The 23,638-nt window shown below is 43.9% G+C and overlaps 2 protein-coding genes across 2 annotated transcripts; both read right to left on the reverse strand.

The window, feature by feature from the left end:
• Positions 1–468: 468 nt before the first annotated feature.
• Positions 469–8,545, reverse strand: si:dkey-222f2.1 (intermediate filament protein ON3). Its single transcript, XM_062410469.1, has 10 exons — positions 8,234–8,545; positions 4,340–4,548; positions 4,189–4,249; positions 3,615–3,710; positions 3,349–3,513; positions 2,664–2,789; positions 2,434–2,577; positions 2,271–2,347; positions 2,142–2,188; positions 469–1,914 (listed from the first exon to the last, which is right to left on the reverse strand). The coding sequence occupies exons 1-10, from the start codon at positions 8,543–8,545 to the stop codon at positions 1,808–1,810; spliced, it is 1,344 nt and encodes a 447-aa protein (XP_062266453.1). The 3' UTR covers positions 469–1,807.
• A 565-nt stretch (positions 8,546–9,110) lies between these two features.
• Positions 9,111–21,032, reverse strand: LOC133972379 (NLR family CARD domain-containing protein 3-like). The gene is made up of 8 exons (XM_062409808.1): positions 20,816–21,032; positions 20,596–20,715; positions 18,623–18,837; positions 16,653–18,450; positions 12,754–12,927; positions 12,294–12,467; positions 11,747–11,920; positions 9,111–11,393 (listed from the first exon to the last, which is right to left on the reverse strand). The coding sequence occupies exons 1-8, from the start codon at positions 20,941–20,943 to the stop codon at positions 11,366–11,368; spliced, it is 2,811 nt and encodes a 936-aa protein (XP_062265792.1). The 5' UTR covers positions 20,944–21,032; the 3' UTR covers positions 9,111–11,365.
• Positions 21,033–23,638: the final 2,606 nt, after the last annotated feature.

The raw sequence follows: 23,638 nt of genomic DNA on the forward strand, positions 1-23,638 counted from the left end.
CTTTAACCGTACAGAAACGGGCTAATGGCTAAACTCCTAAACTGTTCATATTTTCAAATAAATCGACTCTTTTAAACATATGATTCGTAGGTTGATGATAATTTGGTTTAATTGATTCCATCGCATCCCGTGGTGTGCTGAGGTGCTAATACACAAACTCACCACTGGAGGGAAATGAACGCTGTTGTTTAAACTTCTTCACATGATCGACCACAAACTTCATAATCAACACACAATCTAAAGCAATCCAGTAATGCAGCAAGCTATAAACACATTTTAATCATACAACAAATTTGTAAATATAAAATAATGATGTGGCTCAATAATTATCATTATGACCCACGCTTATTTGGGGGTTAACACACAAACAGATACACAAACTAAATGCTTTTCAAAAACAAGGAAATAAAAACGCTCCACAGTCTCTTGATCAATGTTTATTATGTTTGTGTAAAGCTCCAGAAAACAAAAAGAAACTTAAAGCTCAGGGACCAAATCATTAACAAAGATGAAAAGTTTACCCTCATCAATCTCAAAAAGCAAATTTCCACAAAAGATTTTTGGTGTAAAACAACTTTGTGTCGGATACAAAACACAGACACACCCTATATCACTAGTACACCATGTATAATATATCCAGGAAATATCCACAACACTAAAAAAGTTGTATATTCTTCTCACCAAAGATTAAATGATCATGGACAATAAAGCAGCGGTCAACTACAGCGTTTGATTCATTCAAATTTCCACAAACATCAACATCAACTTTAAAAACTACAATCAACACACGAAATATTGATAAATGAAGTTAGAATGTTTGTGTTTTATGCCTCGATAATTCATTTTAAAATCATTCTAAGGAAAAGATAGTAATCAAATGCACCACACACATTTAGAGATATGTGTTTGTTTGTGTGTGTGTTGCTCAGTGTGTGTGTCTGTGTGTGTGTTTGTGTTGTTCAGTGTGTGTGTGTGTTGCTCAGTGTGTGTGTATGTTGTTCATTGTGTGTGTGTGTTGTTCAGTGTGTGTGTGTGTGTTGCTCAGTGTGTGTGTGTTGCTCAGTGTTAGTGTGTGCGTGTGTGTGTGTTGCTCAGTGTGTGTGTCTTGCTCATTGTGTGTGTGTGTGTGTGTGTGTTGCTCAGTGTGTGTGTTGCTCAGTGTGTGTGTGTGTGTGTGTTGCTCAGTGTGTGTGTGTGTGTGTGTTGCTCAGTGTTTGTGTGTGTGTTTGTGTGTGTTGCTCAGTGTGTGTCTTGCTCAGTGTGTGTGTGTGTTGCTCAGTGTTTGTGTGTGTGTGTTGCTCAGTGTTTGTGTGTGTGTGTTGCTCAGTGTGTGTGTGTGCGTTTGTGTGTGTTGCTTAGTGTGTGTGTGTGTGTGTGTTGCTCAGTGTGTGTGTGTGTGTGTGTGTGTGTTGCTCAGTGAGTGTGTATGTGTGTGTTGCTCAGTGTGTGTGTGTGTGTGTGTGTTGCTCAGTGAGTGTGTATGTGTGTGTGTTGCTCAGTGTTTGTGTGTGTTGCTCAGTGAGTGTGTATGTGTGTGTTGCTCAGTGTTTGTGTGTGTGTGTGTGTGTGTGTTGCTCAGTGTTTGTGTGTGTTGCTCAGTGAGTGTGTATGTGTGTGTTGCTCAGTGTTTGTGTGTGTGTGTTTGTGTGTTGCTCAGTGTGTGTGTGTGTGTGTTGCTCAGTGAGTGTGTATGTGTGTGTGTTGCTCAGTGTTTGTGTGTGTTGCTCAGTGAGTGTGTATGTGTGTGTTGCTCAGTGTTTGTGTGTGTGTGTTTGTGTGTTGCTCAGTGTGTGTGTGTGTGTGTTGCTCAGTGTGTGCTGTATCTGCTGTTGTCTCTGGTCTCAGTCGTCTTTATCAGCAGCTTTGGAGCAGGAGAGCTGCTGTTACTGTGGTAACCGTTATTACTTTTAGTACCTGGACAAGAGAGAGAGAGAGAGAGAGAGAGAGAGAGAGAGAGAGAGAGAGAGAGAGAGAGAGAGAGAGGTGCAGTGAGGCCACATATAGTATAACTGAAATGAAGTACCAGTAAAATTATATAAATCAATTAAAACAGTATAAAACACAGAGGAAACTAGATTGTGACGTGTGAATATGCGCACAGAGCTTCTTGCTCTGGGTTTGGGCTCCACCTGGTTACTCACTGTAGCTGGAGACGTTCTGAATGTTGAGGATGGACTGGTGTCCGAGTCTGTGGGACAGGAGGAGGAAGTTAGTTTGTTTATATCAAAGATACAAAGTCGTCATCACTTGTTCTCCTCTGCTCCTCCCACCTGTCCTCCTCTCCTTCCAGCAGCTTCCTGTAGGTGGCGATCTCAATGTCCAGAGCCAGTTTCAGGTTCATCAGGTCCTGCAGGTGAAGAGGAGAAATGGTTTTGATGGATCAAGGTGATGAGTCATCACTTTACCCTGAGCGTGGCTCCCTCTGTCACTCACCTGGTACTCTCGGAGCTGTCTGGCCATGTCCTGCTTGGCTCTCTGCAGGGCGTCCTCCAGATCTCTGGTTCGGGCCTTGGCTTCTTTCACGGCCAGCTCCCCGCGCTCCTCCGCCTCAGCCAGCTGGTTCTCCAGACTGCCACGCTGAGGGTGGAGGGACGGAGCGGTGAGGGTCTCAGTTATCCCCGCAGATTAAATTCTGTTCGTCTGAATATCGTCTGAAATGGTACCTGAGCTTTGACGGCCTCTATCTCGCTCTGCAGCCGGCTGATCAGTCGCGTGACCTCGGCCACCTCCGCCTTCACAACGCGGAGCTCGTCTCCGAACTGACTGGCCTGAACCGACATTTGGTCGAACTGCAGAAGAGATTCATTTTTAAACTTTAAACCTGCAGTATTTTGTTTGGCCACCTGGAGGCAGAAGAAACAAGTTGGTATGGACTCACAGAAAAACTTGATCATTGAACTGATGAGGAAGCTCCTGCCTCGCTGACTGATGACATATTTATTTTATTTGGCACGTTTAACCTTCCTCAGGTATGTGGACAAACACCTGTCACATATCCAGGTGTGCAGATCCAGAACCTTCACAGAGTTTAGATAGTATTTTTATTACTCCATCTGTCAAAGCTGCTGCTGAACCTAAAAGCATGGGGGGGGTTCTATAACATGACACCAGTGTGAATCCATCCTCTTAAATGTCTTCTTAGTTTCGGGTGGTGGAGAAGGTGAAATTCTGCTCCAGGGCCGTTTTGGATTTCGCTCTCAAATGACACTTGACCCTGCAGCGATGTGAGAGCCAGTGCATCAGGTCTGCTGAGCTCCATCACAGCCGGTTCTGTGGATTCCTGTAGTGATTTAAACTAATATAGGTTATTCTGCTGTGAGTGTTCCATCCCCGTCTCCTCCTCCTCACCTTGCTCTTGTACCAGGCCTCGGCCTCCTCTCGGCTGTGGGCTGCGATGTCCTCATACTGGGATTTGACCTCGGCCACGATCTGCTCCATGTTCAGGCTGCGGCTGTTGTCCATCTGCACCACCACCGACGTGTCCTTGATGCTGGCCTGCAGCTCACGCAGCTCCTGCTCATCAGGGAATCAAGTCAAAGTGATGAGGGACAAAAATGCACAGAATATGATGTAACGATATTTTTGAACACAGGATCAATTCCAGGTTTCCTCACCTCATCGTAGACGTTGCGCAGGAAGTTGATTTCGTCAGTCAGAGCTCCCACCTTGTCCTCCAGATCTGCCTTCACCAGGTAGGCCGAGTCCACATCCTGGACACACACAGACCAGGATCATACACACACATGATTATTAGTATCGTTGGTTCTCCAATCTCCAGTCGGTGTGTCCTGTCTCCCCCCCACTCTGTTAGTGTGTGTGATGATTCAGGGCGTCACCTGATCACACCTGTTGACAATCATCATCCAATCAATGCCCTTAATTTAAATAGCTCTGGTTATTATAGCCTCATTCACAAACTGCACAACCGAAGCAGCTTTAATGTAAAACTGACTTCAGTCCCATGTGATCACAAAGCGTTTATGTGTTTTGATGAAAGTGGGAGAGAGACAGAGGACGAGAGAGACAGAGGACGAGAGAGACGAGACAACCAACAGGCACAAAGGAAAAAGGACAAAAGATGGTTCATCTTACTCACCACACCTCTTTGTGTGTGTGTGTGTGTGTGTGTGTGTGTGTGTGTGTGTGTGTGTATGTGGTGTGTGTGTGTGTGCGGGTGTGCGGGCTGACCTTCTTCAGGATAACAAAGTCGTTCTCCAGGTTGTTCCTCTTGTTGATCTCGTCCTCGTACCTGTGGCAGAGGCAGGACGGTGCGTTAAGTTACACAAACACAATGTGTTGTTACAAAGATCAACAATGGTGTCAGCGTCTCATTGTTTACTTGTGTTTATAGTCCTCCACCAGGCCCTGCATGTTCCTCAGCTCCCCGTCCAGTTTGGTCTTGTCGTTGTTGACCAGGTCCATTTGGCGCCTCAGGCCCGCCATGTAGGCCTCGAACAGGGGCTCCACGTTGGAGCGGCCCACGCCCTGACCCTGCAGCAGCTCCAGCTTCGTCTCCAGCATCTTGTTCTGCTGCTCCAGGAAACGCACCTGAGGGATGTGACACAGAGGGAGGCAGGAAGGGGAGTTGAAGGGGTTTTATTTTTCAGATTTTAATTGCATTGATTTTAAATGAATGTTTAACAAAGCCTGTCAAACAGCTGCAGCACACGAGCCAGTGATGAACATGTAGCTAATGGACGACAGTTGAAATTGGTTTATTATTCAAGAGAAATGAACATCACATCATGGAACTATATTTTCGACTGAAGGTTTAAAAGTGTACTTGAGCAAACTATATAAAGTGCACTGTCACTTTAATAACGGTATGACCTGCTGCTATCAAACCTTTATGATTGAGACATTTGTTAAATCGTTTTTACTCCTATTTGCAATATTAGCATGATCTTAAGGATTCTTTAAAACAGAAACTGCTGGACTCAACATGACACTAGATTTGACTCTAATGGAAAACTTTGTGGAAAAGAAGATTATTCGTGTTGTGGCTGGATGTCATGCTTTATTTCAATGATTCCGTTATTAAGTCCTGTGAAGAATTCGATTAGAGCGAAAGGACGTTGAATAGTTTGGGTTCATAATGTCCCTCCTCAGATAATCACCGGCTCATTCCAGCAGGGATCCAGCTCAATGTCATCGTTGTCCTCCAGGTCGGTATCTGCACAGCTCAGGTTTCCTGCCCACAGGATCATCCACCTCCCATTATACGTCCACAAAGCCTGTTTTCTGTTCGGAGCCGAATTATCTGCCTCTGATACACAACCACGCCGTGTCTCACCGGATTTATCAGGTTACGACTCGACTCAATGGAACGGAAACGGGACAGATGGCTTAAATATCCAGTGGCCCAGTACCAGCAGCTAGTCCAGGGTTTAAATGGCTTTTTAAATCCCGGATGCATGAATTCTTAGTTTCCCTCTTAAGGTTTGAAGCCTAAGTGTGTTTCTGTGATATCCAGTATCTGTAGATAATATTATATTTCCCACTGATCCTGAGATTTAGTCTGAATCAGACTAAACTGAGTTATCATCCTGCAACTTAAACTAGTTTGTCTCTCTGTGGCACAAGATTGATAATTTAGATCAATAAACAAAGAACAAATAACCTCTGTGGACAAGGAATCTTTTGTGTGACCTGTTCTCTGGGAAGTCACATCCAGCATCTCATCGATGAATGAACAACGGTTCAAATGACTTCTGGGAGCTTTCACAATATGTTGTCTTGTGAAATGGAAACTGATCAGCAGCCAGGGCCCGATCTTTATTCTTTCTTCTTCTAAATGTGTTTGTAATGTTGTTGCTTTTACTAACAACTCTGCAGAATCTTTGAAGAACACTTCTGAAATCTATGATTACACCGTGTGGAATGATAATGACTGACAGAACGTATTAGGGCCATGTTGGAGAGAGAAATACGAAATATCATGATGAAACGTCAGTACATTTTGAGAGAAAGAAGGAAATAACCAGCCAGGAGAATTAATTTCTTCTGTTTAAAAACAAAACTTGAACCAATCTGAAAAACCATTGATAATCTCAGAGTCCACAAAACATTTCCTCCTCAACTAAAGAGACAGTTTCCTCTCAGTCTGTGTGTTTCTTTCTTCACAATGGAATCTTTTCAAGGTCCTGAAACTGACAATGTAAATGTTATATTAAGTCATTTAGTAGACTTATACTGAAGAACTCAAAAAGATGCTCAACATTCCTCTTATTAACACTTTGTTCAATACTATATTATGATCTTACTCTATTTTATCTCCAATGTAAGTGGCTCTAATACTCTGTCGTATAAGAAGCAGGTATATGAGGTCAAAATGTGTGATTTGTATCATGAATGCTACTTCTAACACATTTTAATTGAATCATCAGTTTATCATAATACCATCACTTCCATTGAAGATTTCTGGTCGAGCTCTGACTTGACGTTATTTCCTGCTTTGTGCTTACAAAAGATGAAAGTTCAGCTTCGATCCAGATCTATGTAATAATATAATATTGACCTCTGTGTGATGCCATTTAAGTCTGTTAGCAGAGGTTTATCATGTACATTTGGTCAAGCGGATTCAGTCCAGCCTCTCTGCGCTGGAAGTGTATCGGTGCTGATGTGAGAAGCCGACAAAGCCTCTATTGTGAGGTTGTGTTACCGACTCCGTGAGAAAGAAGGGACGTTTCTCTAAGGACGGTATCAATGTCGAGCTTCATCCCCGAGATGCTCGCTGCGTCTGTGGGAAACGAGCACAACCTGTGTTCTTCAGGAGCCACAGCACAGAAACCATGTTTACCTCCGTGCTCACGCTTTCCCATCACACAGTAATTTTCTGCCACTGCTAAAGACACTTTAAAAAATTGCCGATCTGAGGTTTATTAATAAATCTTGATTAAACAAATTAGGCATTTTTATGGAACTGATGATGCAGATCCAAATTAAAATCCAGATCTAGCAGATCTAAGTGTAGCAGCATAAGTGTGTTAGCCCTACCAGCAACAGTAGCAGACAGAGCTACAACCCTGTCACTACCACCAACATGTAGCTGAGATCAGACAGTAGAGAATCAACAGCTTGTATCTTCGTATCTTCAGTAGTTTAATTTGACCCAAATGAACACGATGGATTCGGTGCAGACTGGAACTGTTGGGCCTTCGTGGAGGTTTCCACTCTTTCACTTTTTATTTTGTTGTAACTTATCTTGAAATAAAACAGAGGTCATTTGGTGACGGTTCAGACTCTGGTCGTCTTCTGCAAAACTCAAATCAGGATCTTCAGAAACTGCTCCACTGTTCAAATGAATGTGGAACCACAGTAAGAGTTCGACATGACCACAACCGGTCAGGTTGGTTTTCTCCCACAGAAAGTGAAGGGAACACTTGATCACCAATTTAACAGCTGTGTCTAAATCTAGAGGCCGTGTGAATAAACACTTGTTCTGTTCTGATGCAGTAAAGATGCCATGTGTGTTACTTTAATTGTATATGAAAGTGTCGGTCAGAAACAACACAAAACCAATAAATTAGGAACAGTTTAAATTGCCCGTCTGTCATGAATTAAATGTTAGTGCATGTTAGATTAATTTGGTACAGATAAAATACTTAATAATACTACATTTATTTATCTTTATCAGATAATACTAAAAATAAATAGTTTAGTTTTTCCGAACACTTTATTTCTTGTGTAGTTTGACGATAATAAGAACTAGATGATGTGCGACAGATGTTCAGCCCTGGTGGAAGGATACGCTCTCCTGAGTTACAGTTTAGTTAATAATTAATGAGCAGAACAGATACTCTAATTTAGCAGCAGATCATGTTCAAGCTAAAAAGTGACAGTGAAGGATAATAAAAAGTACAACAGAGAAACTCTTTTAGAAAAGAGACTTAAATTAAGAGAAGTAACTTAGTCAATATCAATTAAATACGTTTGGAAACTTTATCATTCAAGTGTCAAGTGAAGGTGTCGTTAAAGCCTGACAGCATTAAAAGTTGAGCTTTTATTTCTAATTAACTCAACTTTTAGTTTGCAATAAAAACCATGTGATTTATTTGTGGAAACAGAAACTTCCAAGTCTAACTTAATATATTCTTCAAAATATTTGTAATATTCATAATAATCTCCACATTAGAGGTTTTATAATTGTTTACTTCCTGAATGCTGAGTTAAGCTTCTGATCAATATTCCACTGTTGACTAGTCGAGGACCTTCTTCCTCGCTCCTCCGTTACCTTGTCGATGAAGCTTGCGAAGCGGTTGTTGAGGCTTTTGATCTGCTCCTTCTCGTGGGCTCGGCTCATCGACAGGTTGGGGTCGATCTCCAGGTTGAGGGGGGCCAACAGGCTCTTGTTGACCGACAGGGACGCCAGGGGGGCCCCCAGGCCGTGGTGGTGCCCGTTGGCACCGGCGTACAGAGAGCTGCTGCTCAGGGAGACGCCGGTGAAGGCCCCCTGACCTGGACCGTAGCCGCTCAGCCTCCTGGACGTGCTGCTGCTCCGCACTGAGCTGCTGGAGCTGATTCTCTTGGTACGACTCAGACTCATGTTGGCGATAGAGGGATGCAAAGGGATAAAAAGATGAAGAGTAGAGGGAAGACCTGCGGGACACAGGCTGAGCTGAGCAGAAATGACTGAGTCAGATGAGCAGAGAGAAACAGGTGAGCGTAAGATGTCTGACCACAGTGACGGTCTCAGGTGTCTCGTGGCCTTTTAAACGTCCCCAGGGTGGATTCAGAGGAGGAGAGAAACTGGAGCACAGGCGAGCTGCGGTGTCACATATCCAGGTGAGTGTGTGTGTGTGTGTGTGTGTGTGTGTGTGTAAACTGTTAAACAAAGTGCACGATTAAACTCCAAACCCTTAAATTCACTTCTGAAACAATCTGAACCATGAACAATATTAAAATCACAAAGTCTTTTCTACTTGTCAGTTGCATTTCCTCCACAACCTGAGATATGTCTGTATTTCACCCTGTTTTAAATTTGAAGACCTTCTCAGTTGGTCGTTGCTACTGTGTGGATTTACTAAAACAGAAGAGTGTAAATAAAGACAGATAACACATCACCACTTCCTCAAACTGTCTAGAACTGACGTCAAATATCAATCAATAAATCAATCAATCAATCAAACTTTATTTGTTGAGCCCATATTCACAAATAACAATTTGTCTCACAGGGTTAACAAAGTGAGTGAGACACGTGAGAATACGTCTCCCAGGACGGACACAAGTACAAAACATGCCACGTGTAACAGAGAACATCAGAAAGATCAGAGAATTTACAGCATTGATTAGAACTGGAAAATTCCTCCTGCCGAGAAATCTCGAATGGGTGCTTTCTGCATCCGGGTCGATAAGAGACTTTTTGTTTTTTTGGGAAGAGAGACAGACTGTGTCAATTTGAGAGAGAGAGAGAGAGAGAGAGACCCAGAGAGAGAGAGAGAGAGAGAGAGAGAGAGACTGGCTGGTATAAATGAGAGAGAGAGAGAGAGAGAGGGAGAGAGAGGGAGAGACTGGCTGGTATAAGAGAGAGAGAGAGAGAGAGAGAGAGAGACAGAGAGAGAGACAGACAGACTGGCTGCTTTAAGAAAGACAGACAGACAAAGAGAGAGAGACAGAGAGACCCAGAGAGAGAGAGAAACAGAGATAGAGAGAGAGACTGGTTTAAGAAAGAGAGAGACTTGATCAGCAGCATAGATCTCTTCAGGACAGGGCACTGATCATGTGACAGGATTTTGGCAGCGATTGCTAAAACTTCATTTTCACACTGAGCACTAGGTGACGCTATCACTATGACTGCATACGCACTAATATATCTGTTCAGGTGTGGAATCTGATGAAGTTTGTTCAATTTGGGACCGTTTGATCAAACTTCATTTTCAAACTGACCACTGTGTGGCGCTATCACTATTTGTGTGTATGCAGTTATAGTCTTGACTTCATCAGGACTTGACTTTGATCATGTGACAGAATTATGGGGTCGATTGCTAAAACTTCATTTTCAGCCTGACCACTAGGTGGCGCTATCACTATTAGAGTGTATGCAGTCATAGTCTTGACTTCATCAAGACATGATGAAGTCATGTCATCATGTCCTGAAAATCAGGATTATGTTGCCTGATTTTGGACAGATTGTTAAAACTTAATTATCACACTGACCACTAGGTGGCGCTATCACTATCACTTCATAGACACTTATACAGGAATCTGATGAAGAGCCATTCACATTGTCTTTCAATATCATTGACAGTTGTTTGTTTAAGGAGTTCAACAGTTCCCCACTGAAAAACAAAAAAAAAAAAATCTGTCCCACACTGGGACTTGAACTTGCCACCTCTGGCTCTCTGTCCTTCTGCTCTACTGACTGCACTATCTATAGTATTTATTAACACCTGTGAAGGAGTTATAAATAGATCTCATTGTCCCCCTTTCCACCTCTGGCCCCCCTCCCTCTGCGTGTGTGACTCACTGATTACCGCAGGTGCGACATGAGAGAGACATCAGACCTCAGGAGAACGTCCAGAACAAAATGCTCTAATTCAAAATCTATAACTCCTACCCGTGAAATGAAAACACCGTGAGAATCACAAGGCTTGGACGAACAAGATTATATCTATATTGTTGAGAGTAAAAAAAGAGGCCGTATGAGCAGTTTAGAAACATACTTCTCATTTCATAAATTCTCCTCCTGATATTATCATTAGTTTTAATAGAAGAGACATTTTTCCACCCTCTAGCACCGTCATCAAACAAATATAGGTCAAAAACTATAAGTCCTTTCTGGAAAATGAAAACATTTTGAGGCTTAACACTACAACCGGATATATTTTTTAGTCGTGAGAGCTAGGAAATGGAGCCGTGGGAGCCGTGGGCTAAAAATAATGTCTGAGGACCTCCGTTTGGGGAGTTGAGAGCAGTTTTAGTGACCTGAAAACGCCCTGAGACTCCCATTGTACATTTTTGGCCACGTTATCGCAATTTTTGTGCAAACCGGGGGACGGAATTATTATAAAACACATAGCACACCATTCGACGTAATTCCACAGGTTTATTTTTGGGTCTCGTGAATGTGCGACGGAATTTGTAGTCTTGGGGTTTTGGGTCTCGAGGAGAAGCACCAAACTTTTTGGCAGAAGAAATAAAAATAAGAAGAAGTATGGAGAATAGTAATATGTAATGCTTTGCATGGCGCAAAGAGGTGCCAGCCACTATGCTGCACCTATATGATGAAGCAGCGGCTTCATCTCACAAACACATGCAAATTAGGGGTTGTGTAGATCGGAGACTAGACACAAACTGCTGCTGCTTCAGCCTCTGGATCCTCAGGACACAGCTCAGCCTCCGTCCACACACACTGTCCTCTTCACTCTCACCTCCACAAAGATTCCTCCCTCCATCTGTTGAGAGAACAAGATATCAGTGTTACAGAGATTTAACTTCCCATATCTGTTATTTTAAGGAGTGTGTGTACCACACAACAGTGGAGAGTCACTGTGTTCCGTGGGTGGAGCTTTTATACGGGTTGATCTCCAATTTAACCTGGAGCAGGTTAACCGTTCATCAGAAGTTACCATGGTGTTTCACTTCGTTAAGAAGTGGACGAGCTTCGTAGAATGAAAAAATTAAACCTGAAGTTAACCTGATAACCACAAATCCTGCTTGGTAGCACAGACCCTGGATCTGTGATACTGACTGTGTTTAGTAAAATACTGATGAAAGTAGCAAGGACAGACACCAACCATCTACTGACCTCAGAGTCTCCAGTCGACAGCCTGAACTCTGCTTTAGATCTAGCAGCTCCTTCACTCCTGAGTCCTGCAGGTCATTTCCTATCAGATCCAGTTCTCTCAGATGAGAGGGGTTTGACCTCAGAGCTGAAGCCAGAGAAGAACAGCTGATCTCTGACAGACTGCAGTGATTCAACCTGGATAAGGAATACAACTTAACTGTAAATTAAACTGAGTTCATGTGTGAAAATAACAGACACATATTCATGTCAGCACAGACTCATATCATGGAAGATAAATATGAAATCAGACATGTTGGACTAAAAACGAGTCCTGATTCAGTACAAATAGATTATTTGGACCCGGTCTCTGTCCTGCAGATCAGTTTAGGAAATCCAGAACTAAACTCAGTGTTTTAACAAGTAGCTGAATATTAAAAAGGTCCCAGATTAATTAATGAATGGATTCAAGTTATGTATGAAGAGGAATTATGTTTAATTAGAATCAAATGAGATAAATTGTGTATAAATTATAGATATGAGATCTACAAAAGTCAGTCAGTGAACTGACCTCAGAGTATCAAGTCGACAGGTTGGACTCTGTAGAAAACCACAAAGCTTCTTCACTCCTGAGTCCTGCAGGTCATTGTTACTCAGATCCAGTTCTTTCAGATGAGAGGGGTTTAACCTCAGAGCTGAAGCCAGATTTGAACAGCTGATCTCTGATAGTCTGCAGAGACTCAACCTGGATAAAGAAATATTAATGTTAGAATGTGTCCTGTTGTTGTGGATCGTCATCATGTCAACACAGACTCTCAACATGCTGCTGACCTCAGTCCAGTCTGTGACCTGAAGATAAATATCAGATCAGACATGTTGGACCATTGTTTCAATCATCAACTTCTTCTCTGTGTGTCGGTCACTGAGCAGATTGTGTAATTAAACACTGAGCAGAGCAGAACTGTGACAATTTAAACAAATAATGACCCAATAAGTAAGAAAGTCTGAAAAGTGAACAAGAATTTAAGGACCTCAGAGTCTCCAGTCGACAGTTTGGACTCTCCAGTCCAGAACGCAGCAGCTTCACTCCTGAATCCTGCAGCTCGTTGTCACTCAGATCCAGTTCTTTCAGATGTGAGGGGTCTGACTTCAGAGCTGAGGCCACAACTTCACAGTGAGTTGCTGTGAGTCGACAACCACCGAGACTGTAATTAAAGAAAATATCAAATCTATAAGAATTAAATCAGAAAACAACATTAATACAAACATGATCATTTGACCATGAAGATAATCCTTTCAGATTTGGTACGAGCATTCATTCAGACTTACAGAGGAACTCATTAGATTCAGGAGGTCAAAGGTCAAAGGTAAAGGTCACAGACCATGTTCATGGCCTCTTGAACATGATATCACCTGTCTGTCTTTAGGGGATTTCTTCACATTTTGACTCAAAGATATACTGATTAGATTTCAGTGGTCAAAGGTGAAGGGTCACAGTGACCTTATATTATTGTGAAGTCAACATGTCAGGAACCTGGAGGGACAAACACTGCACTGGTTGGTGGTGGAGGACAAACACAGGGTAGGAACTCTGGTTTGACAAGAAAGAAGAAGAAACTATATTTCCTGCTTCTTCAGTTTAAAGGAACCGTCAGTGATTCTCATCCAAACACTGATTCAGTGATCGTCTCCTCACACTGTGCTAGCTGTTTGCTCATATATATATATATAGAAAGAGAGAGAGAGAGAGTGTGCATTGGACTTCTGGGGTTCCATACTATTGGACTACTTGGATTTAGACAAGTATATTCTTTAATAAGCTTCTCTGCTAGATTACTATTGTATCTGCTGTCTTAGGTCAACTAGATTGATAGTTTGTACTGTTTGGTCTTACCTTGAATTGTATGAGGTCGGCTTTTGTATACAGTTTCACTCAAGTGATTGAGAGTTAAAAGGGAACCAGCTGAGGTTAAAGTGCTTGATTTGTATTCCAATTCTGTTTTGGACTAAGTTCTATTTTACTTTCTACCTTTTGAGGTAAATAGACTTCGTCCATAATCTGTTTTTAGGAGATTTTGTGAAACTCACCTGATCACTGATTAAAGTGACAGGTCTCTCTTGTGTTGAACTCTGCTGAGTTTCTATTGCTGGGCCATTACCAGCTGGGGCCTAATTGACTCATGAGCAGGGGGTGTGGTCAGCACAGCTGTAGCCAACCATCATCACTCTGGTGGAAAAAACAGGAACTGTTTTAAGCGAACCCACAAGGCAGACTTCATCTCTGGCTTTGCTACCCAGCAATCACTTGACTTCCCTGCACTTATCCTGCTGGGTGACTTTAACATCCAGACAGAGAAGTCATCTGACCTATTACTTTTACTGTCTTCTTTTGCTCTTCACTCAGTCCTTCCCCTCCTACTCACAAAGCCGGTAACCTCCTCGACTATATTTTCACCAGAAACTGTTCAACATCTAACCTCACTGTAACCCCACTTCATGTCTCCGACCACTTCTTTATCTCTAACTCTCTCCCACTCTCTCAAACTGACAACCTTAACACATCAACAGACTCTGTACCTGTCCGTCGCAACATTCGTTCCCTCTCTCCTGCCTCTCTAGCCTCCTCTGTTTTATCAGCCCTCCCTTACACTGACTCTCTCACTCATGTGTGCGCCAACAGAGCCACAATGCGAGCATCAGAAAGGAAATGGCGAAAATCCAAACACCCAGATGACCTGCTAACTTAACAGTCTCTTCTCTCCTCTTTCTCTGCCTCTATTTCCACAGCGAAAAGCTCCTTCTACCAATCCAGAATTCTATCCTCATTTTCCAACCCCAAAAAACTCTTCTCCATCTTTTACAACTTCCTTGACACCCCAGTCCCCCTCCTCCTTCCTCCCACTTTGTCAACTGCTTCACAAAAAAGATAGATGACATACACTCCTCATTTTATAGTCCTCCTTCTATAACTACATTTCCATCAACTTCATCTTCATCCCATTCGCTTTCCTCTTTCAACCCTGTCTCCTAATCAAGTTCTGACCTTGGTAACCTCCGTCCGCCCGACCACCTGCCCCCTTGACCCCATCCCCTCTCACATTCTCCAGTCTATCCCTCCTGGCCGTCTTCCTTTTCTCACCCATCTTATCAACACTTCCCTGTCAACTGGCTATTTCCCTAATTCTCTGAATGAGGCAAGAGTAAATCATCTCTTATTGAAACATCAATAACGTCAAACGTAAATAACTACAGACCTGTCTCTCTTCTTCCCTATGTTTCCAAAACTCTTGAGTGCGTTATCTTTGATCAACTCTCCTCCTATCTTCACCATAACTACTTTTTTTAACAGTCTGGTTTCAAGGCAGGCCACTCAACTGAGACTGCCCTCCTTGCTGTCGCTGAGCAGCTTCACACTGCTAGAGCAACCTCTCTCTGCTCTGTCCTTATCCTACTAGATGTTTCTGCTGCATTGGACACAGTGAACCACCAGATCATTATTTCCTCCCTTGAGGACCTGGGTGTCTTAGGCTCTGCTCTATCCCTGCTCTCTTCCTACCTCTATGACCGCACTTAACGGGTAACTTGGAGAGGATCTGTGTCTGAAACTCGTCCTCTTACTACTGGGTCCCTCAAGGTCGTTCATCAAGGTTCCGTCCTGGTTCCCCTCCTCTTCTCTCTGTACACCAACTCTCTCGGCTCTGTCAGTAACTCACATGGGTTTTCCTACAATAGCTATGCTGATGGCACCCAACTAATCCTCTCTTTTCCCCGATCTGAAACACAGGTAGCAGCACGAATCTCTGTCTGCCTGACTGACATCTCTCAGTGGATGTCTGCACACCACCTGAAAATTAACCTTTACAAGACTGAACTAATTTTCCTTCCAGGGAAAAGCTTCTCCCACCTACGACCTGACTATTAACCTTGATAACTCTGTGTTAACCCCCACTCAGACTGCTAAGAACATTGGTGTGACACTCGACAGTCAACTCTCCCTCACTGCCAACATTACTGCAACATCATGTTCCTGTACATACATACTGTACAACATCAGGAGAATACTCCCCCTTCTCACTCAGAGGGCGGCGCAGGTTCTGCCCCAGGCTCTGGTCACCTCCCTCCTGGAAGGTCTACCTGCTGCTGCCATCCGACCTCTGCAGCTCATCCAGAGAGCAGCAGCTCGACTGATCTTTAACCTAAATTCACTCACACTACTCCCCTCCTACGCTCCCTTCACTGTTTAACAGTGGCTGCCTGCATCCGTTTCAAAACACTAGTACTTGCGTGCCGTGCTGCGAACGGATCCGGTCCAGTCTACATCCAGGACATGGTCGAACGTTACACCCCAGTCCGTTCACTCCGCTCTGCATGGGCCAATCGGCTTGTTGCTCCCTCACTGCGAGGGACAGCTGCCCCTCCACAAAATCCACGAGTGTTTGCTGTCCTGGCTCCTAAACGGTGGAACAAGCTCCACATCGACATCCGGACATCTGAAAGTCTACACATCTTCCACCGCAAATTAAAAACAAACCTCTTCTGAATATACCTTAAATAAAAGCTTAAACTAACAATTTAGTAGCACTTAAATGGCACTTACTTATAGCATTTTCTAGTTTGGCTATCTTGAAGTAATAGTACTTTCTTGATTCTTGTTGTTCTGGGATTCTACCCTCATGGTTGAATGCACTTATTGTAAGTCGCTAAATGCAATGTAATATTTATCTTATGGTTTGTGGAGGAAGCTGGAGAACCCAGAGAAAACCCTGCAGACACCAGGAGAACCTCCTCCTCACAGAAAGGCTGCACTAACAGTGTTGACCACTGCAACACCATGCTGCCCAAAACAATGAGAACCATTTAACACTGAGTGTATTTGAAGAACGACTCATCTCCACTGATTGAACATGTTATTGATCATGTCTGGACTTACAGAGCCTTCCTGCAGTTCCTCACAGCGGGGATCAGTCTCCGTCGACCCTGGTATGATGTGTTGAACTTCTTCAGGTCCAACTCATCCAGAACCTCCTCTGACATCTGCAGCATGTAGGCCAGAGCTGAGCAGTGGATGACAGAGAGTTTCTCCTTTGATTTGTTCTCTGACGTCAGGAACTGTTTCATCTGCTGATAAACTGAGTGGTCGTTCATTTCAGTCAGACAGTGGAAGATGTTGATGCTTCTGTCAGGAGAAATGTCATCACTCTTCATCTTCTTCAGGTTGTTGATGACTCTCTGGATGATCTCTGGATTGTTCCCTGTCCGACCAAGCAGGCCTCCTAAGACTCTCTGGTTGGACTCTAGACTGAGGCCGTGAAGGAAGCGAACAAACAGGTCCAGATGACCATTTGTACTGGTGAGGGATTTCTTCGTGGTTCTCATCAGGAGGTCATCCAGGGTGAAGTAACTGTGTGTTTCCCCATGTGTTCCCAAGAAGTTGTTGAGTTCTTCTGTGTTCCTCTTGGTGTAACAGTGGAACATGTAGACTGCAGCCAGAAACTCCTGAACGCTCAGATGAATAAAGCAGTAGACTGATTTCTGGAAGATCACACACTCTCTTCTGAAGATCTCAGTACAAACTCCTGAGTACACAGAGGCCTCTGTGACATTAAGACCACACCGCTCCAGGTCTTCTTGGTAGAACATGATGTTTCCTTCCTCCAGATGTTTAAGTGCCAGCCTCCCCAGCTTCAGGAGAACGTCCCTGTCAGCCTCCGTCAGCTGCTGTGGAGTCGTCTCATGTCCCTCACCATACTTGTTGTTCTTCCTCTTTGTCTGAACCAGCAGGAAGTGTGAGTACAGGTCAGTCAGGGTCTTGGGCAGCTCTACTCTCTGGTCTGTGGTCAACATGTGCTCCAGAACTGTAGCACTGATCCAGCAGAAGACTGGGATTTGACACATGATGTGGAGGCTCCTGGACATCTTGATGTGTGAGATGATTCTGCTGCACAGCTCTTCATCACTGAATCTCCTCCTGAAGTACTCCTCCTTCTGGGCGTCAGTGAAGCCTCGTACTTCTGTGACCCTGTCAACACATGTAGGAGGGATCTGATTGGCCGCCGCAGGTCTGGAGGTTATCCAGACGAGAGCCGAGGGAAGCAGATTCCCCCGGATGAGGTTTGTCAGCAGCACGTTGACTGATGGCCTCTGTGTGACCTTAGACACAAGCTCCCTGTGGCTGAAGTCCAGAGAAAGTTTGCTTTCATCCAGGCCGTCAAAGATGAACAAAGGTTTACAGACAGCGAGCGTCTCTGCCGTGAGCTTCTGTAACGCTGGATGGAAAACATGGAGCAGCGTGAGAAGACTGTGCTGCTGGTCCTTCACCAGGTTCAGCTCCCTGAACGAAAGCACAGCCAGCAGACCCACATCCTGGTTCTCTAAACCCTCTGCCCAGTCCAGAGTGAACTTCTGCACCAAGAAGGTTTTTCCAACGCCAGCGACGCCGTAGGTCAGGACGACTCTGATGCTGCTCTGCTGGTCAGTGGAGGCTTTAAAGATGTCGTGGACCTTGATGGGAGTGTCCTGGAGGATCTTCATCTTGGAAGCTGTCTCAAGCTGCCTCACCTCATGTTGAGTATTAACCTCTTCACTCTGTCCCTCTGTGATGTAGAGCTCAGTGTAGATCCTGTTGAGGAGGCTTCTACTTCCTGTTTCATCACTTCCTTCAGTCACATGTTCACATCTCCTCCTCACACTGAGCTTATGTTCATCTACAACCTCCTGTAGACCACGATCTGCTGAAAGACAAGAAACAATGTCAGAGACAGAGAATCTGAGAATCTGCTGATTGTTTTCATCAGATACAGAAAAACTACAGAAAATAAAAACTTTTTAACTTTGTGCTTTTCTAACGATGTTAAATGTTGATATTGTACGAAGGAACAAAATAAAAAACCTCACACTGACCGGCTGTGTGAGCTCCAGCTCCTGTTCTGGATCTTTTTCCACACTGGGGACAGGAGGAGTCTCTTGAAGAACCAGACTGGTCCCAGTATGAGGTGATGCACTGTCTGCAGAACCAGTGTCCACAGCTGGTGGAGACTGGATCCTTCAGGACGTCCTGACACGAAGCACAGCAGGATGACTGCTCCTCCTCAGAAACATGACTCCTCTTCCTCTCCCTGTGAAGACATTTCCTGATAACTCACATGACACAGTCACAGGTTGTCATCACTTCTGTCAAGGAGGTTTTGTTTTCACCCAGTATGTTTGTGCGTTTGTTGGTGCCAGTGGCGTTTCTACATTAGGGGCACTGCCCCACCAGATGGCGCTGTTGGGCTGAAAGCTCAATACATTTGTACTTTGTGGCTAAATATATTTTATTTTATTTTATTTTTTATGCAAAGTAGTGTGAGTGTGTGTGTTAATAAACTTGACTTACAAGCATTATAGTCTTGTTTTGGAGTCATTTGATTGGTGTGTGTTCCTGTCTGTGTGCTTGCTCTGTGGACTAAGCTTCTCTCTTGCCGTCCGTCTCTGCTCTGGGGCAACGGCCCAAGCTTAAGACCATTGCCATGGAAACACCAATGAGTGTGAACCACACAGGCCAAAGTTTACATTGGGTGTGGGGGGGGGGGGGGGGGGGGGGGCGGAGCTGGGGCACATCTGAAAGTGCCCCAGCTCCGCCCACCAAATCTGCCTAGCAACTCGACTCAGGTTCCGAGCCTGTTGCCTGCTCGGCTCAACATGAGCTAACAGGCTAACAGGCTAACAGGCTAATCCCTGTGAACACTCCCTGAGTCAGTGGAGAGGTTTCACTCACAAATCAGATGAATAACACGGCTAGATCTTAGGTTTGTTTTCCTGACAGAGAAGCTAGAGACGTCTGCACTCCCGTTTCTGTGGTGAGTAAAGTTTAGTATTGTATTTCTGTGTTAGTGATGAGCAGGTACCTGTACATGGCTTGTTAGTTTAGCTCCGCTAGCCTGCAGGCGATGCTAACGGGACCATACAGAGTAATTGACCCGAAACATGATCCGGTCCAGCCAGCGGAGAAAAGCGTCAGTGTTAATGAGGGAGAACGTGGCCTAGGGGATAGAGCGGCAACCAAGAAAGTTGCTGGTTCGAATCCCACTCTTTCCCATCTGCATGCCTAAGTGTCCTTGGCAAGATACTGAACCCCTAAAATGGCCCCTCATAAATGTTGAGTGTACTAAAATGTAAGTCGCTTTGGACAAAAGCGTCAGCTAAATGAAATGTAATGTAATGTAATGTAATGAGTGTGTTTGGAGAAAAAGCTCCACCACGTAAGATATCTAATGGTATGTAAAGTTGTTTCACTCACCAACCCATTTGATTAGACTATGTTACACAGATTATTATTCTGCAGAAACAGATTTACTGTGATCAACTGAAACATGAGTATTTAAAGTCATATCTGCATTTTAAGAGCAGCTGTTTAAAGTAGCATTACGTCTCCTAAAGCTCTTTATTCAGAGTATTGATGTTGACGTTGATGTGAAGCTATGTGTCTGTCTAATCATTTTACTCTGTTGCATCATTTTACTTTAATGCTGTATTATAGACAACATCTTTGTGTCCTGCTGTGCGCTAAAGCATGTGAATTGTATTTGAAATAGGATTTATGCTCCCTGCTGGCACTGAAAATGCAGGGGGAGATCCTCTTTCACACACATGCTCAGAGGACTGATGTTTACCAGTGTGTGGAATTTGGTGCAGATCCAAATCAAAATGAGTCTCTAGTGGATTTCAAAGTGGTTTCATAAGGAGCGTGTTGGTTCTTGGTGGAGGTCTGAGCTCTTTGAGTGATTCTGAGAGATTAGTCACCAACTTCAATGAAGCTGTGTCCTAATGCAGGGGCCACACTAGAGGAAACTAGATCCTCTTCAGAGCAGGTCACAGAAGAAACAGTGTCTTACTCTATGTGTGAGGGTCCAGGTTCTTTACTGAAGAGTGGAGGAAGTTGTTTTGACCAGTCACTCTTCAGAGACAAACAGCTGGACCCTGGAGACTCTGCTCTCAGTCTGTGGTCCTGACCTCTGCAAACACAAACATGTTTTTATTCAGAACACATCATTCACTGGTTCATTCTGTGAGGATTCAGTTTGGAGGTTCACATGTTTGTAGCAGGTCTCTTACTTTGTGTGTGAGGGTCCAGGTTCTTTACTGAAGAGTGGAGGAAGTTGTTTTGACCAGTCACTCTTCAGAGACACACAGCTGAACCCTTGAGACTCTGCTCTGTCCTCTTCCTCCTCATAACCACTCATCTTCAGTCTGAGAGGAAAAACACTGTGAGCTCACAGGAAACAGGACAAACCAGTCTGTTCAAGAAACACACCCAAAAATACCAAGCAAGGACACGCACACGCGTGCAGGAACGCACACACACACACCGAACACACACACACACACACACACACACACACACACACACACACACACACACACACACACACACACACAGGTCACTGTAACTTATGAGTCTGAAAACACGTTCTGTTATTAAACACTTGATGAACAGATGAAGATAAATAGTGAAACTGTGAGTTAACTCTGTTAATTAGTCCTTTGAAGGCTCTTTGATCCAGACCTGCTGTTCACATCTGTCTCTGGGATCCAATCACATGAAACCACGTCTGTCACCAGGTGTGAACTGACAAACTTAGAGTGGTGTGATCAGCAGACGGATGTTAACAGCAGGTGTGAGAGTGAGACAGTAAAACTTTCAGAAAGTTGTGTTCACACTCACCTGCTCACTTTCCTTCCCTCTGCTCATCCAGGTGAAAATGGAGTCTGACCGCTCCCTGTTCTCAGGCTCCTCCTCTCTCTCTTTACAGTAGATATGAGAGTTGCTCACAGACCAGTTAAAGCTCCAGTGTGTAAAATCCAGGTAAAATGATCTATTGTTAGAAATTAAATATAAAATAATCAGTGATGTTTTCACAAGTCTAAATTGTATAGATAGCTGCTTTGCTCTCGAATGGGAAGATCAGCTTCACGCTATAACGTGAAACTGAGCATATTCCATAATATATTTAACATTTGGTCGTCACATTATCACATTTCACCCAAATGTCCACAGTTGAACATCAATTCAAATTCTTTTATCTTATTTGTTAAGTTCACTTGTGAATATTCTGATTCCACAATAACGTCAAAGTCACAAACTATTTCAGCATTTCAAGACTCCATGAGATCACACACACACACACACATGTTCAGAGTTAATGCTTTCACAGCACTGGAATAAAGTCCAAATGTCCATTAAGTCCATCAGTCAAAGTCAGAACCAGAAAGCATCAGGAGCATGTGCTGTGTGGATTGGGAATATATGGAGAGCTACTTCCTACGCCTTGGCCGGAAAAGGTGGATGTTGTGAAGACAGGAAGCAGCAGGTGAGGCTGGGTGAAATAACATCTAGCACCCGTCAGTCAGCACTGGTGCACCGCAGGGATGTGTGCTCTCCCAACAACCTAGAGCTTAACACGTTTAAAACGGAGATGACAGTGGACTTCAGGAGGAGTCCCCCAGCACTGCACCCCCTCACCATACTCAACAGTACTCTGTTGGCTGTGGAATCATTCAGGTTTCTGGGATCCACAATCTCCAAGAACCTGAAGTGGGAACCCAACATCAACACAATTCTCAAAAAGGCCCAGCAGAGGTTGTACTTCCTGCGCCAGTTTAGGAAGCACAACCTGCCTCAGGAGCTGCTGATACTATTCTACACTGCAGTCATCGAGTCTGTTCTCTGCACATCCATAACTGACGAATTGGATAAAAATAGACTCCAACGGACAGTCAGGTCTGCAGGAAAAATCATCGGTGCCAATCTGCCCACCATCCAGGACCTTTACACATCCAGAGTCAGGAAATGGGCAGGAAAGATCACTGCAGACCCCTCTCACCCTGGACACAACCTTTTCCAACTCCTCCCCTCTGGGAGGCGCTACAGATCTCTGTTCACCAAAACCACCAGACACAAAAACTGTTTCTTCCCCCTCGCTGTCTCACTTCTGAACAGACAACCCACTGTGGCACTGTGCAATAACTCTGGATCCTTTTAATAACCACTGTACAGTTACTCCCGAAATTATATTATATTATATATAATATATATTATAATTATATTTAATTATGTTTACTTATTTCACTCTCATGGATAATTGTAATATGCACACCTGCACTTCTTTTCTTAGACCGTCGGACTGTTGTATTGTTTTGTTTTGTTATGTTTGTTTTGTGATGTGTATTCTTTGTAAGCAACTGAGAGCCACTTTACCGAGTCAAATTCCCTGTTTGTGCAAACTTACTTGGCCAATAAACCTGATTCTGATTCTGAATTATAATGCTAACATTTCACATGACATGGTTCCTGTAAAGTGATGAAATGTCATGAGACTAATCCATGTAAACAATAAAGATGCTAACGAGCAGCTCAGAGCAGTGAAACACGTGTTTGACTGTGTTCAGCTACACACTGTGTATTTAGCAGATCGCTGCTGAACACAAACACAATGAAGCCGTTAGTGTGGTTATTAATAATGATATGAATAATTAGAGCAGCTGCGTTAATGAGCTGACAAAGCAACAACACTCTGGAACAATGGAGTCAACACATAAATACTAATGCTAACAGGAAGAGCTAAGTGACCAACTCAGAGGAAATGACTCTGAACAGGAAGGAATCTGTGAGTCAGTGTGAAACACGTTCAGTTCACTTCAGGTGTGAAACTGGTTCAAATGAAAGTCTCTGTTAAGCAGTTTGCTGTAGTGAGGTGTAGCAGCTCCTCCCCCTGGGTTCCTCCAATCAGCTGAGTGATGAGCTTCACCTGCTGCAGGTGGGTGGGACCAGTGCTCCGGGATCTTCTTCTTCTTTCATGGAGGGTGGCACCTGAGGTTCAAGGTGCGTTAGCGCCACCTACTGTGCTGGAGTGTTGGGTCTGCGTAAATACATGAAGA

This window comes from Platichthys flesus, chromosome 2, assembly GCF_949316205.1.
Source record: "Platichthys flesus chromosome 2, fPlaFle2.1, whole genome shotgun sequence".
NCBI lineage: Eukaryota > Metazoa > Chordata > Actinopteri > Pleuronectiformes > Pleuronectidae > Platichthys > Platichthys flesus.